Genomic DNA, 17,704 nt, shown 5'->3' on the forward strand with positions numbered 1-17,704 from the left:
CATGCTGTGCGGGGAGAGCGGTGCATGCTGGGGCGCGTAGTTCCCGAGCGGCAGGTCTCGGCCCGCCATGTCGGGACGGGCGCGGGGAGGTGTGGAGACGGGCCGGCGGGACCTGCCTCGGGCCGGCGGGACCTGCCCCGGGGCGGCGGGACCCGCGGTGCCCGAGGGCCTCTGTTCCCCGGCGGCGCGCGGGGCAGGCTCGGCCCGAAACCCGCCGGATCCGGGGCTCCCAGGCGGGCGCACGCCTGGGTTCCGCCCGCCCCGCTGTACCCGTGAGCGCGGCGGCGCCCCTGGGCGCCCGGCGGAGAAACCCAGCCGGCCCGCGGGCCGGGCGCTGCACGGGCGCTCGGAGGCGGGCCGCGGCTGCCCGGTGTGGGAGCGGCGGAGGCGGGCGGGCCGTTCCCGCCGCCGGAACCAAAGCGCGGGGCTGCGGGGGTTGCCGGCTGTGGCACCGCTCCGCGCTCACCGCCGGCCGGGCGCTGCGGGACGGCCCGACATGCTGCCGCTGCTGCGGGCCGCCGCCTGCCGCCGCGGCCCCCCCGCCGCCTCCGCCCGCGCCGCCGCCGCCGCCGCCGCCTGGCTGCGGGGCGCCGCGCACCGCGGGCTGCCGGCCGCCTGCCGCCGCCGGGCCGCCCCGCCTGCCGCCGCGGGGGCCCCGCAGGTTGGGGGGGGGGGGGGGCGGGGATGAGGCGCGGCCCCGCTCCCCGCGGGGAGCCGGGCGGGGGAGGGCGGGGGTCCCGGGATTCGCGGCTCTGAGGGAGCGGAGATGCCCCCCGGGGCGTGAGAGCCGAGAGCGAACGGAGCCCGGGCGGGGGCGCGGAACGGCTCCCTGCAAAGCCGTTTGTGAAAGGAATCGCAAGCTTAGCGTGGGTCAGTGGCTTTGCAAGTGTTTAATGCTGATTTGGGATATCTACGTAGGCGACTAAGCGATCAAGCAATCTATTAGTTGAAGTTTGTGATGCGCTTTGTACTGTAGCCTAACCTTGATCCCTAATCTGAGATGCTGGGAATAGGTTCAGGTGAAAGGACCAACCTCTTGTGTGTCTCTGTGTCTGTAGCTACATAAAAAGTGCAGATTAGCACTGATGTGGCTTGGCCGTGTGCTGCTTTCATCTTCCAGGTTACATCTTTTCGAGGAGCAGCTGTTCGCAGCCTCTGCACATCCTCCTCTAATGATCACCCAGAACATGGAAGATTAGTTTACAAAGGAAATTTGGCAAAGGCAGTGTTAGGTATGTGACTTGAAGTGGTTTGTATTGCTTTTTTTTTGCCTTTTTTTTTTTTAATTTAACAGTGTTTAAGAACTTCAAAATGCAACATTAGAAAAGTGAATGTTGCCCTTTGCAACTCTGCTAAAACTTGGATCCTCTGTGCAGCAGAAAGAGTGATGGTGGTCCTTGCACTTAATGTCTACAGGGAGTTTTGTGGGTACTGTGCACCTTTGTAACCCCTCAGCCTGCTTCTGGTTCTCTTGCAGCCTTCAGACTGCAATACCCAACCCAGCAGCAAACAAAGACTAGCTGTAACTGCTATGTACGTTCTTTATGCTTTTAGATGTTACGGAAATGTTTCTGATACTGTGATGAAATGCACTATCCGTATTGAGGCTTTGTTGATCTTTCATTGGCCAGGTAATGTTACAAAGATCTAGTGAAAAGTAATCCATTGGAGGTTTTCTGATACTCGTTTTTGAAATGTGTCTTCAAGAAGGAGGAAGTATGCCTCATTGTAATTAACTATCACAGCCTTTTAGAATACTGGTTTTCATGGGTGCTTAAGGACAGTGAGTGATCCAGAACACTTGCCACTGTCTTTCAAGCTGCGTGCAAAATGGCTGTGGAATACTTGTTAATACTGGATAACTTGGGTTTTGCAAGTTACGCATGGCAGGGGACCAAGCAAGTTTCCTTGTAATGCATGCTGAATGTCAACATTAGTTGATGAAGAGCTTCAGGGAGACCTTATTACAATGTTCCAGTACTGAAAGGGTGGCTACCTAGAAGATGGAGACTCCCTGTTTACAAGGAGTCACGCGGAAAAGAGAAGGGGTAATGGGCACGAGTTGCTCCTGGGCAGATTCCGGTTGGACACAAGGTAAATTTTTCACCATGAGGACAATCAAACATTGGAATAGTCTCCCAAGGGAAGTGGTAGATTCCCCCACATTGGGCAGTTTTAAGTCTCAGCTTGACAGGGTGCTGAGCCATCTCATACAAACTACAGTATTACCTAGAAATGTTGGACCAGATGATCCTTGAGGTCTCTTCCAACCTGGCATTCTATGATTCTGTGAAAATTCCCAGCCATATCTGTGGTGATTATCACTGTGTGTGTCCACGACTGGAGTCAAGTTCCTTTTGAAATCAGTTTCCTGCCTGTAAAGTGAAAACTCCATAATAGCTAGTAGCTGGCTGCACCACAGAAACACAGCCAGCTGCCAGCTTTGATGAATCCAACACAAACATATAAACAAAATAGCAGTGGCAAGAAAAGAGGGTTGAACTTCCAATAGTTGCTTCGTGAGGTCCAGAACAAAAAGAAAAATGGATTTTCAGTATCTTCAGCTGTTCAAGTAATGCCATCATAATATAGTAGCAGAATGTATGTAATTCTTGAGAAAATTTTGCTCACAAGTATTAACCTTCCATCTTCTTTTTGTTCTGTTTTATGTAGCCGTGAAGTTTTTCTCGTACTCCACCAGCATATTCAACCTTTTCATGATGCCCTACATTATGCTCAAAACTGGGATTGGATTTGAAAGCCTGTTCATACAAGCTGCCTTTTACGGGTTGATCGGGTTTTTTACATTCGTCACACCAGTTACTTTGCACGTCCTCACCAAGGGCTACGTGGTTCGACTCTATTACAAAGATGAGGTGGACACGTACACGGCCATTACGTACAACGCCATCTTGACAGAAAAAGCAACTGTTTTCCATCAGAAAGATGTGAAGATTCCAGACATCACCAAGATGTTCACAACGTTTTATGCCAAAACAAAATCGATGCTTGTTAATCCAACGCTTTTCCCGAATCCTCAGGATTATCACCATCTCATGGGCTATGACAAATCCTTGTTTTTTAATTTAGAGGAGGAAAAGGAAGATGGTGAAAGAAAATAATTTTAAGATAACGAATGTCACTGTCACTGTTTGTGGTGCAGTGCTAGGTATGTGAAAGAATGTAAAGTTCTATTACATTTTCTTAAGTATCAGGTATCTCAAGTTCCCCAAACTCATTTTGGAATGTATAAAAAACCTTTTTTTTTCTTTTTTTTTTTTCTAAATAATTGTAAACAACGTGACAGTTTCTTCAGAAGCATAGTAAAGAAAAAGATGCCTAGATCTGTCTTGTGTTTGTTCTTGGCTTGGTCTTTGTTGTTAATTATCCAGGAGAACTGTAAAATGCATAGGCTGTGAGGCAATCTCACCATTTCCTAATCCAATGGAACCATTCATTTTTAAAAAATCATCAATATTCATTACCTGTCAATTGCATGCTTAAGTTTTTGAACCTCACACATTAACTGTACTGAATCCAAAAAGACTGGGCTTTTTCATCAGTGCTGCTGGTGGTATAAAGGGAATGGAGATGGGTTTTCATTCCCTTTGTGAGAGCATCAGTGGCCAGGAGGAGTCTTCAGAAAGCAGACAGATGTGCTTGCTAGTTGGTGTTGCAGCCTCCTTCTAGAGGCCTGCAGGCCTCTGGAGAAGACAGGGAGAGTGGATGTGCTGCAATAATGTCTAGCTACTGACAGCTACTAAATGGTCTGTTAAGCTAGAAACCCTGTCCCAGAAGTGGAGAACAAGAAGCCTCTTAGGTTGGCAAGGGGGAAGCACCTTAGAGTAAGGTTTGCTCTGTGAATATCCCATTGAAAATGTACTTTACTTGAACTAACCTAAAGAAAATACTAGTTCAAATGGGCTTTCTCAGCACTTCTGTAAGGTGAGGAAGCAAAAGGCAATCTCCTGTAGAGAGAACTGTTTGGATCTTGTGCCTTTAAAAAAATGTACCTCTTGTTTTTTAGCACTGCGAAGAAAGCCACCTTTTTGCTCAAGTAAAAAGAGGGTTATACTTTTTGTGTGTGTGGCTAGACTGGTTAGTTCTACATTCTGAGTATACAGAAATTTGATTGAAATGTTTTTAGCCCAAGGAGAGGTTTGTCACATAAACTGTTGGATACTTGTTTGCAAATAACAAAGGGCCTAAATATTTTGAGGCTTAAAAATAAAGGAATAATAAAAAAATTAATTTAATCCTTTTGTATTAGTACTTTTAAAATAAGTAAATCTGATGCTTACTACTAATTAAGTCACCCTGATACTGCAAATAAAGAAAAAAAAATATAGCTGCCTTTACAGATTTTTCCTAAGTTCTGGCCTAGGAAAAAAAGGTATTAAAAGTCTAAATATCTTCCAAGACTATTATTTCATTTTCCTGTTGTAGGATGACATTGTAGATCATATTGGTACACTGGTGGTGGTTGTATGTACTTGCTGAGTACTTGAAAAGCAAATCTTCCCATTGAGATATTTTTGAGGCAATTCTTTTGTGTTGATGCAGGTATAATTTGACAAGCCTGATCTAGCCCGTTAAGCCAGTATCACTACACAGGTAAGCAATAATATATTAAAAAAATGTTCATAAATGAACAAGCAATTCTGATCACCTGGTTGTACTAGTTATCCTTATTGAAAGGACGTTTTAAACTTCATTAAAAACTTTTCCATTCTTTCCATGTCTGATGCATTCATTCTCTTCTTGTGCTTGTGGATAGAGTGAACTTCATCTTTAAATGCCAAATGCAGGGAGAACAGGAAACAGAGTTTGCAAGAGAAGGTAAAGGAAAGGCTCCAAAATTATAATTACATACCCCTTGGGCAATATAAACATCTTTAGCTTTTTTTTCAGGAAATTTTCACTGTTAAATTTTAGATTTGGCTGAATAAGACTTAAAAAGCAAGAGTAAGAGATTTCCATGTCAGAGGCTAAGATTCTCGGAAGTCAAACATTAGTTCTTCTGTCTCTTTGTCTTCTTGCAGTGAGATGCAATGTAATGTAGTAGGTGGCTTTACAACACACAGATGATTTAAAAAGAAAAAAATTCCAGACTTCTACCACAAGATAGTTGATCACAGAATCACAGATTATTAGGGGTTGGACGGGACCTCCAAAAATCATCAAGTCCAACCCCTCTGCCAGAGCAGGACAAAAAAACAACCAAACAAAAGAAAAACAACCAAAACCAAACCAAACAACAAAACAAAAACCAACCAAGCAACAACAAAAAAAAAACCCAAAACCACACTAGGGCAGATCACTAAGAAAGGCATCCAGACAGGTCTTGAAAGTCTCCAGAGAAGGAAACTCCACAACCTCTCTGGGGAGCCTGTTCCAGTGCTCTGTAACCTTCACAGTAAAGAAGTTTTTCCTCAGGTTGAGGTGGAACTTCCTGTGCTCGAGTTTGAATCCATTGTCCCTTGTCCTGCCACAGGGCACCAGTTAAAAGAGGTTGTCCCTGCCTTCTTGATGCTCAGCCTTCAGGTAGTTATAGACATTAGTTAGATGCCCTCTCAGTCTTCTCCTCTCTAGACTGAAAAGCCCCAGGTCTCTTAGCTTTTCCTCATAAGGCAGATGTTCCAGTCCCTTAATCATCCTTGTAGCCCTCTGTTGGACTCTCAAGTAGATCCCTGTCCCTCTCTAACTGGGGAGCTCAGAACTGATGTTGATTCTGGCCACAAGTAGTCTCAGAAAAGTGTTACACTTCCAGTGTACAACTTGAAAATAATGATAATTCCATAGCTTTCTTTTATATTAAAATTTACCAGGGATGCACAATATTCTACCTGCTTCTACTGTGTTTGCTGCTAACTTGGCAAAGTCAGTTTGGGAAACGACCAAGTTGTAAATCTTAAAATCGTAATACTTGTTATGGCTGCCAAACAAGTCTGCTTCTGGCCCCATCCCTGTTAGCATTTGCACCTCTGCCTGTCCTTGTGCATAATCCCAGGATTCTCTTTTTTACAGTTTTTACTTACAGTGTGTACTTGCACGTACGTGACTGGTTTAGATCCCTGGAGCTTGTTGAGAGCAGTAAAGACAAGCATTCAAGCAACTGTAGTTTGTTCTTCACAAGATAAACAAAATAAAGGAATGGAAATGTAATCCAAAAAGACATCTAGATGAGTTTCTGGTTTACTTTGGTTTCTGAAGAGTCTATCGTAATATCTCATAATGCACTGAGTGAATTTCCACGTAGGAAACTCTGAAATGCTTGGGGTTCTTCTAAGCCAGGAAATGTGCTGAAACCAAAACAGGCCTTCCTGCTGCCAACAAATCATGCAAGACAACTGACTATAGTGGGTGTGTTTCAATAAACTGAGATTGTTATTATGTCATTCCCAATGCCTGATTACATTTTGATGTTTAAACATCAGGTCCACATCCTTCACATTCCTATTAATTTTGTGAGCTGCTGTTTTCTTCTTTTTTTCCCCCTTCTTTTTTTCTTGAGGGTTTTTTTGAGTTGTTGGGGTTTGTTTTTTTTTTTCTTGAGTTTTACCCACTTGGTGAAAACCAGTTTTCATTGCAGAAGCATTTGTACCTGTTAACATTTTTGTCTCTGGTAGTTGTTGGTGTTTCTTTGGATGTAGGTAATTTGTGTATGACATCGATAAATTTGTAAGACCTAGAGAATGAGCTCATACACGTGGGTGGAGATTCTGAAGGAAATACTGAGGTAGAAGCCAAATCTTCCAAAGTACAGGATCTACAAGGTGTCTTACTTGCAAGGCTATGCCTACTACGAAGGATGCCAGCTCCTGCAGCCTTCCCAGTACCAACCAATCACTTGTCCCAGACAGCGGGGTCTTGCATCTTACTCTGGTACTAGTTTAACTCAGTCTGATGTGAAGAGCAGGAAATAATGAAATTACTCAAGCCTCTTTCCAAGATGTTTGCTTCCTATCTCCTTCCAGCCTAAGAGCTTCCACAGAAGGTCATAGATGACTGCTGTTTTTCCTAAGATACATGTGGATTTTTCTTCCCTGTCTTTGACTACATGCTGTTCTTTCGCCCCTCTCTTTTTCTCAAGTTTTTGGCTTTTTCCACAACATCACTCATTAGACCCTATCTGTTCTTAATTATAAAATACAATCATTCTTGCAATTCTTTATTTCTATTTTTTTAAATTAAATTATCCCACAACCCTCAGACTTTCCTTGCAAATGTAAAACATTCTGATGAGAAAATAATCCCCTTTTGATACTTTAGAGAGAAATCTTTAAAGCTCTGATGTACTTCACGCTCTTAACCACACTCTTTAGAATCCAAAGGCAGTAACTTGTTTCACTGGATCTTGTTTTATTACAAACCAAAGGCATTGCATTAGCAAAGATGAAGAAAAGCTGCATAGATTTTTGCAGGAAATTCTGTTTATGCTGTAAAAATTAAGAAGATGCATATGAATTACTATACTACAATTGCTCAGTATAACTTAATAGGTGGAAACTTTGTAAGCTGCTGTAATTTGTTTGCCCTGGAGCTCTGTGGTCATACCATGAATTTCTTCGTGCTCCCACGTACAGCACAGCCTGCTGCAGCCTCCCTGAGAAATGGGACAAGTGTGCTAGCTAGGAGTTGGATCCACTCTAATAAGATTATCCCACAGCTATACAGACCTCAGCAAGCAGCTATTTTAAGCAGGGAAGAACAGAGAACAAGAGCAAATGGCTACAAAACATGTTCAGCTGTCTGCATTTCTGGAATACCATGGTGGACAGTGTTGCTGTGGTGTGCTTTCTGTCAGCCTCAGGTAGGACACAGCGCTTTCGTCTCCTTTCACCCTCTGCTTTCTCTTCTTGTTGCCAACCTTAATGATTTAATGTATACTTTCGAGTACAACGATAAGCTTTATTCCTGAACTTGGCTTGGAAAGAATAAACCACGAGCCTACTGGCATCAGACAGAATTATCTCCAACATAATTGTTTGCACAGGATACCACCTGGTGTGTATTGCTTCACTTTAATAGACTCATATGGTTTAATGTGTTATATTCAAATCGAACCACTAAGCCAAAGTGCACACAGCATTTAAATATATATATATATATATATATATATTCAGAATAATGCACATCACTTTTTCTTTTTTTCCACAACTATTTGCTTTTTTACTCAAGTGCTATCCACTCCCCACTGGATATGTGCTGGTATGCTGCTCTTGGGTCAGACTCTCCCGGCATCCTCAAGTAATTAATCAGCTGTATGGAGAGGAGCTGAATCTTCTACCTCTTCTTAACATCCCTGGGCTTGACTTTCTACTTCTACCATAAACATTGTCGAAGATAGGATGAGAGGATTTGAGAAAAGAGATTTACCCATGAATTGCTACAATTTTCTCCTATTTATGTTGACAGTTGATTGCTGAGTATGTGTGTGTGTGTGTGTGTGTGTGCGCGCGTGGGGGGGGGTGGGTGGGTGGGTTTTGGTTTTTTTGTTTGTTTTGTTTTCTTGTTTGCAAATACATGCCTTATTGCTTATCTGTAAATATGTCCCCTTTATATTGGAGTGTCTTCAGCAGCAACCCTGAACCCAGGACCAGAAACAATAAACATGACTTCTTCCAGCTGCAAGTTCTTCAAGAACTGTAAAAAATGGTTCTGCAAGGGAAATGAAATTATTATTGCCTCTTTCCTTATTGAATAAATGTGTTTAACATCTTAAAATTTTTCCATTAACATGAGGTTTTGATACATACCAAACAGTAGGACATAATTTTTAATTCTGTCTGACTAACACTTTGAAATGGAGTATTTTGCTCCACTGTACTCATAGGCTGTTATTTATTCTTCTGTGAAGGGTTATTATTATAATGTATGTTATAAATCTTTGCTGAGGGAGATTTCAGTGACTTGTAAGTGCTTATCTGGGCAAACAACTCATCTGCAACCAACAATGCAAATACAATTATTTTGAAAAGCAATCACAAGTAAATTAGGCAATTTTTAGATGTATTGAGAAAGCAGCTAAAATGCTCATAAATTAGTTTAAGGATTTTAACCACAAATCAATGAGGAGGCTTGGAGTTAAACTTCTACTTTCAGTGTCTCAGATACAGACAAAATGAAAATTCATAGGTATGAAGACCTACATTCTCTAGACTTGGATTTATTTTATGTACTGTTAACTGGGTATGAGAGTTGGTCTCCTTTAAATGTAGTTGCAAAGGATTTCAGAATAAGTGAAGCAAATTGTCACAAACTCCAGTGAAGTAACACTGTTATGTAGCTCATTCCACTTTTTATTCTTTTCACGTTCTTTCTGGATCAGAGTATGTAAGGAAACTATTACAGTAAAGAAAGAGTATTTAGTAAAAATTAAATACATAGAAGTTTATATCCTTCCTCTCCATTGCCCTGCACACTGCCCAGAAAGGGACAGAGCAGACTCCTCTCATCCATAATGTAATAGTTCAGGGCTTCACGGCACATCACCAGAGGTCAACTATATGAATGGCATTGCTATGGGAATCAAAAGCCACAGGCATCTAAAACTGAATTTGCTGAAAATATTTTAAAATCAGTGAAGTAATTTTGATTTAAGGGCCATTCAATGAGACATAATGGTCAAGATTGTAGACTTCATAATCACTGCCATATGTGGTATTTTAGCCCTGATACCAGTAGCACTTATTGCTCCTGTTTTGCCTTTAGCCATCCAGATCCTTTTAAAATGTAGCCTAGTTATGCTGATTTTTTAAAAAGCATTGGAATGGTCTTGACTTGTGCAATACAAGTGCAATAAGGAACAGGAGGGGAGAGGTTTCCCCATGTGTCTGTCTGCCTAAGCCACCAGGGGGGACTCATTCCTCATCTATACCGTTTACTGCAGCATGTATCTGAAAACACCTTGCTCTTGACCCAGGGCTAGAAAGTCACAGGGTTCAGCAGAGAGCTTGTCTTCATTTATGTTAAAAGAGCGCTTGTATAAAACGTTGTAAATCTGCAATGCTCTTTCCAGTCTGCCCATGAGTACAGTGATGGTACAAGTACAAAATAGCTCTTTAGTGGCTGCTTCATTACTCCTTAGCAGCCGTCTCATTACTCCTTTTGTTTTTCCAACTATTTCAGCCTTCCTGATTTATTTTAAGTTAACTATGTATTTTACAATTTTAAAGAAAAATCTGGCCATCTTGAAACACCTGTGTAATTGCTATGATCACAAAGGGTCTGTATGTTTTATAGCATCCTATTAAACAGCAGTAACAAGTTGTGTGTGATGTTCGTACCCTGGAGATCTGTCAGGAAGGTTGTATGATAGACAGTTTTAAACATCCCAAGGCAAAACTGGGCTCTGAACATATCTCCGGTTGTGGCAAGTAGATTCTGTGTTCTAACAGGAACACATTACTCAAAATTGTAACTGCTTTTGTGATTAACTGACTCGTGGTTGGTGTTTACCTGGCCCCATGCTTGAGCTCTGTACCAGCACAACAGCCGGCTCTGAGCTGGCAGGGCTCTGTGCTCCTGGGCAAATGGTGCAGTGCAGCTTCTCCAGCGGAGACTGCAGGGAAGAGCATGGAAGAAGGTCACGGAGGGGGGCTGGGAAGCAGATGTGGGACTCATCAGTTGTAACTTTATGGATTTTTAAGATTATTTTCACTAAGAGTATAACTGTGATAGATGCAGTAGCTGAGATAGTGCAGGACATGAATGCTTCTACTCAGTAAGACGTCAGATGGCTGCATTCAGCTCCCATCCTCACCTCCATTTGGAAATACATCACCCAGCTACGCTGCTGTGGAGTTTTGGCATGATCTGAAAGCACAGTGAGCTTTGTAAAAAAATAATTCTGAAAATCTGAGAGAGTTATTAACAGCCATGTCAGTAAAGGAGTGGACTTAGTGAATACCATATCAGTAAAAGAGTGGACTCAGTTTTAATAATTTGTGGCTTTTTCTCTTCTTTATTGTGTACAGGAAATTCTGTGAGTGTTTGAGATTATGCCTTAACAAATGTTACATCTGATGAGTCAACTAAACTTGCCCTTTACGTGCTTCTGGTAATCACAATTTTAGTTCTCACTTCCCTATTTCACACAGTTTTCTCTTTCATTTTTCACTTGTAGTTTGAGCTGCGTTGTCTGGGGAAAATGTAACAACAAAAGCAGGAATTCTTTTTCTTCACACGATTCATGATGGTGATAACTGATCTTGCTGCAATTGTATTAATTAAGGTTGTAGAAAATTTGTCAGAATAACCAAATATTCCCTGAAGGCTGAGGCTGACTGTGCTGAATTTTGGTTCCTCCTTCCCCAAAATGGAGTTTTCTTCCATCCAATACTGAACGAAATAAGTAACTATGTTTGGACTTCTTTTTTTGGTTTTATTCACCCCTGGAGTCAGTGAATCTCTTTGTGTGTCATCAGATCTAGAAATGTCATATACTTTTTGTGGTAAGTAAAAAATAGCTTATTACTTTCTTACTGGCACTGCACAATAATTACTGTATTCTGACAAAATTTGTCCTTTCTTTCAAATATGTTTCTTTGATTAATATAGGAAAAAAAGTTATACCAGAGCATATTTATATTATTAATTGTCATATTTAAGAAATATACTGCCTAGTTGTAAATATTATCACAATATTGGCTGCAGCAGCTGAGACAGAAGTTTACTGCCAAGTAATGCAGGCATGTTTTGATTTAGGAAAAAGATAAGGGATTTAAACTTGTTTTAAAAGGCTTGTGTTGTATCCATATTGATTTAGCCAATATATTACAAAGTAAAGCTTTAAGTATATGGGAAAAAAAGGGGGAATGTGATATTCTGCTAGGCTGGAGGATCAGTCAGGCTCTGGGACAACATAGTGTGTCCCTTGTCGTGTCTGTGTCATGTCTGTGTTGTGGGCCATTGGATTTATGTAGTTCACTGAGTTTTTTTGTCGGTTCTGCAACAATTTGGCACCCACCTGATGCCTGTGTTGAAAAGGCTCACTGTGCCAGAAGATGGACTATTGAAGAGATATTTCACAAGGAAAGACCTGTGTCTTTTAAAAATCTGTGTGCATTACAGGAGTATATCACCTGTAAAATAGCTATGTAAAGTGAGGCACAGGAGAAGATGTTTCTTTCTGGTACTTTTCTTTACATTAAAACTCATGTTAAAAATTTAACCAGGATAAAACAGGCTGTACTTAATCTGACAGACAAAACTGTGGTGAGTTTTGTTTCCTGGTTTTTCTGTTGTAATTTCCTGTGAGTAGTTGTACCCAAGATGACAGACTGACTGCCAGTTACCAACAGCATGACAGTTTTCCTTTGCATATGCCTTGCTGTAACCCCCAAAACACATGACAGAACCCTTGGCTGTAGGTCACCCTGTCATCCCACTTGCTGGCTGGGTCACCCAGCATGGGGAGCATCCCTTCCCCACCCTGCCTCCAGCCCCACAGCAAGCAGGGCCCTTCTTCAGTGTCAGGGGAGGGAAGAAGCAAGCTGAACTGACCAAGACTTCTTACCTAAAATAAAAATAATAATAATTTTAAAAATACTTACTGGAAATCTTTCTTAATGCTATGACTGATCTATTTATTTATTTATTTATTTTAAAAACTGAAATATCAGCTAATGGGTTTTAAATTTGTATAGCTACCGGTTGTCTGATGCTTTATCACACAGCTGCTGACACTGTGCATTGGACAATGTTAGGTGGATCACTCACAAAAGTAAATCTACTCAAAGGCTCATTTACATTATCCTGGAAAATGTGCTGGTACATTAAAAAGATTTTTAGCTGTTGTCAGCAAGGTAATATAAATTCCAGGGCTTGCATAATTAGGGATATTTTTGGCAGAGGAGCATGCTGGCTTGATGCTAATAAAAAGTTTGTATAAATTCAAAAGATAAATAAAGGTAGTTTTGCCTCTGAATTTTGTGTGCAGAATATCGTCAACCAAATAATTGACTTTTCTTGCTTCTTAAGGAAGTACTGGTTTTGCCCTCTAAGCACAGAAATAATTAACAACATAAAATACATATTTAATATTTAGTATTTACTATTGATATTTATATTATACAATCTTATAGTATATACCTTATATGAAATATATTTTAAAATGTGTGTTTATTGTGAGTATGTATATGTATATTTTTATTATTTTCCTGTAGAAGCCTATTCACACTAACAATATTAAAAACTTCTTTATTCTGTAGATTCCATAGCTCATGCTTTCATGATTAACCTGACACCTTGCAGCATCATTAACACATCTGTATGGAAGGCTGTTCTTTCCTGGATTCCAAGTAAGTCCCTCTTGACTAGACAATTATATTCTGCAAATGCAAAAACCTCTGAATACAAGCAAAAAGCTGACACTTTATCCTGAATGTCAATTAGTTTAGACGATCAACTGCTGTGATTAAAAATTGAATAGATAAATTATAGTGATGGACATAAACGGTGAATGGTGGAAATAAGAGTGTTGAGTTTTACTCCTTTGAGCAATTAGCAAAGCTCCACAAGCTAACTGGCACTGTACAAGCAAATCTGAGACAGTTTAGGTGCATGTCTGGAAGAAGAAGACAAGTTTTTACAGCACACTAAAATACAAAGATAACTTTATTATGGAGAGCTTGTTTGCAACACCTGCTTGAAACTACAGATGTGGGTCCTCTGAGTCCTCATCTCAGCATTTATTTGGGTTAGCTGTGGAGCTGAGTGAACTCTGTTACCTTTGCAGAAGAAATTAAAACAGATTTTGAAACGGTTCACTACAATATTTTTTAAAAATTAGGCTTTTTATTAAAAGCCAACTTTTTTTTCTTTTCTTCTGGAAATAACATTGTTTTTAATGTATGCTTTTGTGTTCATTTTGGGGGAAGTCTTTAAAAAAAACACAAGGTATTTCAGAGAAAAATAGTTTTTATTTAAATAGCGTGTCTGCATACATGTTTTAGCCTCCCCACCAGCTACCTTTTTCTTACTTGCAATGTCTGAACCAGGAAGTGACATCAGCTTTTTGAAGATTGTCTTCAACGTCTGGTACAACGGTGCCAAAGCTTTACACTGGAAAGAAGTCCTTTGCAGCGGAGCTGATGACAAATACTCGGTGTGTGGAACACTGAAAGGAGGTCAGTGTGGAAAATACTTGGTGACTTTCCCTTGCCTGGCAGGTTCTCTCCACAGTAGGGCCATATCCTGTCAGCCCTTCTTCACCATTAAGCAGATTTCTTAAATGACTCTTTGATCAACCCATGCAGACAGGTTTTCCTCTCTGCAATCTAGAGTGATCCACCTTGCTTGGTGGGCAGCAGGCTTCAGAGCAGGCAGTTCTCCAGTGCCAGAACCCCACTAAAACAGACAGTTTCCAAAGTCTATACTGTAATATCCTTGTACTGCAGTTTTTCTCTCTGTAAATTAAGATGACTAATATCCTTCATCTCATTATGACACTTTCATTTTTAACATCTCTAAAATGACATGGAAAGGCTACATTTGACTGGACTGTAGAGAAAACTTGAGAGGAACTGGGGGATGCTACTAATACTCAAAACACAGTTTATTTAAATAACTATCTGGATGAGTTTTTAAAGGGATTCTCTACACCCATGTATAGTGCTTTTTTATTAAAGAAGTCAGTCAAGTTGTAGGGACTAAATGACATTAACATGACACAGGACAGATCCAGAGAATTCAGGCAGGGTGTCAGACTAAAGGCCAAAGAGACCTGTAAGGAAGTCAAAATGCACAGTCCTTGTTTTCCTTTATTTAAAAATAAGTATTAGCCTTCTTCAGTTTTCATTCAGCTAAACTACTATTACAAGTTAAATTATTTGGATTCTCACAGTAGGATGGGTCTGTAGGAAACGTTGCAGGAGGATTGTGGTTAATTTCTATTTTCTAACATGGTTTATACAAACAGGCAGAACTCTGGGAGACAAAGCAGGTGAAGGCTTTATCACTGGAAGAGTAAATGGCATTGGCACTGCTACTGAGAGATATGCCATATTATTTTGAAGTTATTTAGGAAGTGTGATTGATGGCTTTATGATTAAATAACCATTTGTGTTATGTCTGTTTTACAGAAACAATAGCAACAGCATTTGACATCAAAGGTTCAAGAATAACGTTTCCAAAGGTACTTTTCAGCATTTTATATAAATAAATTACAATAGTAAAATTACATACATACATGTATATATTTTTGAAAAGAGATCTTCACCCAAATTATAGAAAACAGCAACAGGAAATGTCAGAAAACTTTCTTGTGCTTGAATTGATAACTCCAGAATGGTAGCATCTCTGACATGCTAGATATTCTGAGCTTATTATTCCTCTATTATCCATTCTTTATTTTATACAAGAAAAGACCAGAGAAAAGTTAACATCACCTTAATAAACCCAGTTTTGTTTGGTAAATTATTGTGTTTCCTTTTACCTGTTTGAGTAAATCTATCCATATTCTTTATGCCCATTTCATTCTATGTTCTCTTCACACACTGGCCTGTTCCTCCTTGAAACTCTTTTCAAAGATTTGAAGAGGGATAACAATATGCAAAAGTAAAAGCAATGCTGCAGCCTTAAACCAGGAGTAGCATCAGTCTTCAGTTTAACCCACTCTCATCCCACACCTGCCTCATCAGCTGCCTGAGCCTTCCCAAGAAATTTACTGTCCCTATTAATCCCTACAAATACCACTATGGAGCTCCTACTGGTACAAAATCTCCAGCCTCCCCTTAAATCAAAGCTCATGGGCCTCTAACACTGTTTAACTCCATCCAGCCCAGCATCTCTTCTAGCTCCAGAGCTCGTAATGGACAGGAATGTCCTCTGCTGTAAGTAGTTCTCCTACAGAGGAAGTGCTTATGGCAGAGCCGGCACTGCCCAGTGGGACTCTGACACACCAGGAACTAAACCTAACCACACCATGTAAACTAGAAACTCTTAAAAGTCTCCCAATCCTTACATTAGTCCTAAGAGCCCTTCAGCTCCCAAGTACTTGTCCCCAGTTTGCCATACCAGACAAGGAGGGTGACAGATGTCAAAGAAAGTAGGGGCCACTAAGTTATCCTCTGTCCTGGTGCCTACAAAAGGCTGTCTGTGTGAGGGTGTGAAGAAGGGGAGCTAGACAACCGCTAAACTGGGGGTGATGCTGCTTTATGGATCAAACCATTGGATGTGGATGAGCAGGGTCTGAATGCTGAGCTGATGCAAGGACTGGAATTGCTCACAGCAGTGTGCACAGCAGGAAGCCTGGCTGACTTGAAGCTGTGCTTACAGCTAAAGTTCAGACAAGCAGTATCCTGCTAGTCAGGGAGCAGATGGAGCTGGGCCCTGACAGCATGACTGAAGTAGGCAGCTTGAGACCTCACATCAGGAGAAGTGCTTGATATGCTTTGATCATGGACTGAAAAATGACTACAGCCCTCTTCTCACATGGGTCCCTCCTCTCCCTCTCCCCTCTCTAGCATACTTAATCCTAATCTTGACATCATGTCCAAAGTGAGGACAAATTTTTTTGCCACCAATAGTAGTATGAGGTTGCTTTAGCTTTCACCAAGCAGATGTCAGATGTATTCACATCATACATTCACTGTAAGTTGATGACTTTGGTAAACTCCACTGAGACTGAACATCAGTTAAATACCCAGTACATCTTGATAGCTGAAAACAAATATATTAACTGTCTTATATTAAATATTAACTTCCTGATTTGAAAGAGGATTCTGGGAAGTACAAGCTGGACAACAGTCTGCTGCTGTTCCTTACTACCCTGGTCATGATAAGAAAGCTGAGCACTATTTTTTATGTACCCATACATCTGAATGTATCCATACATCTGAATATACCCATGATAACAGCCCCTGATGGCAATTGTTCTTCTTCAGTTCTAACAGAAATCACCAGAACAATTCCAGACAGCTACTTAGACAAGAGTGGGCAGCATTATGCACTAATTTTCTTTTTTTTTTTTTCCCCTTGTTTCTTTTAGGGCAATTATAATATTATTGTACAAGCATTCTCTGATGATTCTGAAAATAATATAATTATATGCTTGAATCTCACCATGATAGTAAACCAAGATGCTTTCTGAATGCGCCAAATGTTTCAAATAATTCCAGAACATGGAGGTGACTTCTGCAAACAACTGGAATCTGAGCTGTGAAATAATAAGCACACTGATTTTCCTGAGGTAGAATACATCATGCACTGTCTGGAAAGCTACATGATGGATAGTCTTATCTGTTAATAGCACTGCTGGAATCAGATGCTCCGTCAACTTGCACAAATCTCTGGGAACCAGGTATCCTGATTAACCGACAGAATAACCCTGTCTGGTTTTCAGGCTGAGGATAGCACTTCAGTGCTGTGCCCTGAGTTATGAAAGAGATGATTCCTTTAGACTGAACTAAACTAATACAAGAAGTTTTGAAGTGCAAGAGTCAGAAGTTCACCAGTACTCAATGTAAAATAAAACATCACGTGAAATCTGGGAAGTCTGTTGTGGTTGGTTTGGTTGGTTTTGGGATTTTATCTGGTTTGGGTTTGGTTTGGTTTTGCTTTGTTTTCTTATGTTTTTAACAAGAAAACTTATTTGTACAATCAATTTGAGAAACATCATTTACTCTCATTTTATTTTCTGATTATCTTTAGATCTTTCTTAATGTTTATATCCATTTGCACCAATCTGAACCAGAGGAGT

General features: G+C 40.8%; 2 protein-coding genes across 3 annotated transcripts; both read left to right on the forward strand.

The window, feature by feature from the left end:
* Positions 1–98: 98 nt before the first annotated feature.
* On the forward strand, positions 99–3,342 carry TMEM70 (transmembrane protein 70). The gene is made up of 3 exons (XM_051612047.1): positions 99–661; positions 1,121–1,232; positions 2,674–3,342. Exons 1-3 carry the CDS (start codon positions 497–499, stop codon positions 3,120–3,122), a joined length of 726 nt encoding a protein of 241 aa, XP_051468007.1. The 5' UTR covers positions 99–496; the 3' UTR covers positions 3,123–3,342.
* A 4,449-nt stretch (positions 3,343–7,791) lies between these two features.
* Positions 7,792–17,408, forward strand: LY96 (lymphocyte antigen 96). Of its 2 annotated transcripts, XM_051612048.1 has the most exons (6): positions 7,792–7,813; positions 11,129–11,456; positions 13,215–13,304; positions 14,004–14,132; positions 15,087–15,139; positions 16,994–17,408. In XM_051612048.1, exons 2-6 carry the CDS (start codon positions 11,363–11,365, stop codon positions 17,093–17,095), a joined length of 468 nt encoding a protein of 155 aa, XP_051468008.1. In that variant the 5' UTR covers positions 7,792–7,813; positions 11,129–11,362; the 3' UTR covers positions 17,096–17,408. The 2 variants fall into 2 exon arrangements, with proteins under 2 accessions (XP_051468008.1, XP_051468009.1); XM_051612049.1 differs by lacking the exon at positions 7,792–7,813 and having other exon boundaries at positions 11,128–11,456.
* Positions 17,409–17,704: the final 296 nt, after the last annotated feature.

Source organism: Apus apus, chromosome 2 (assembly GCF_020740795.1).
Source record: "Apus apus isolate bApuApu2 chromosome 2, bApuApu2.pri.cur, whole genome shotgun sequence".
Classification (NCBI taxonomy): domain Eukaryota; kingdom Metazoa; phylum Chordata; class Aves; order Apodiformes; family Apodidae; genus Apus; species Apus apus.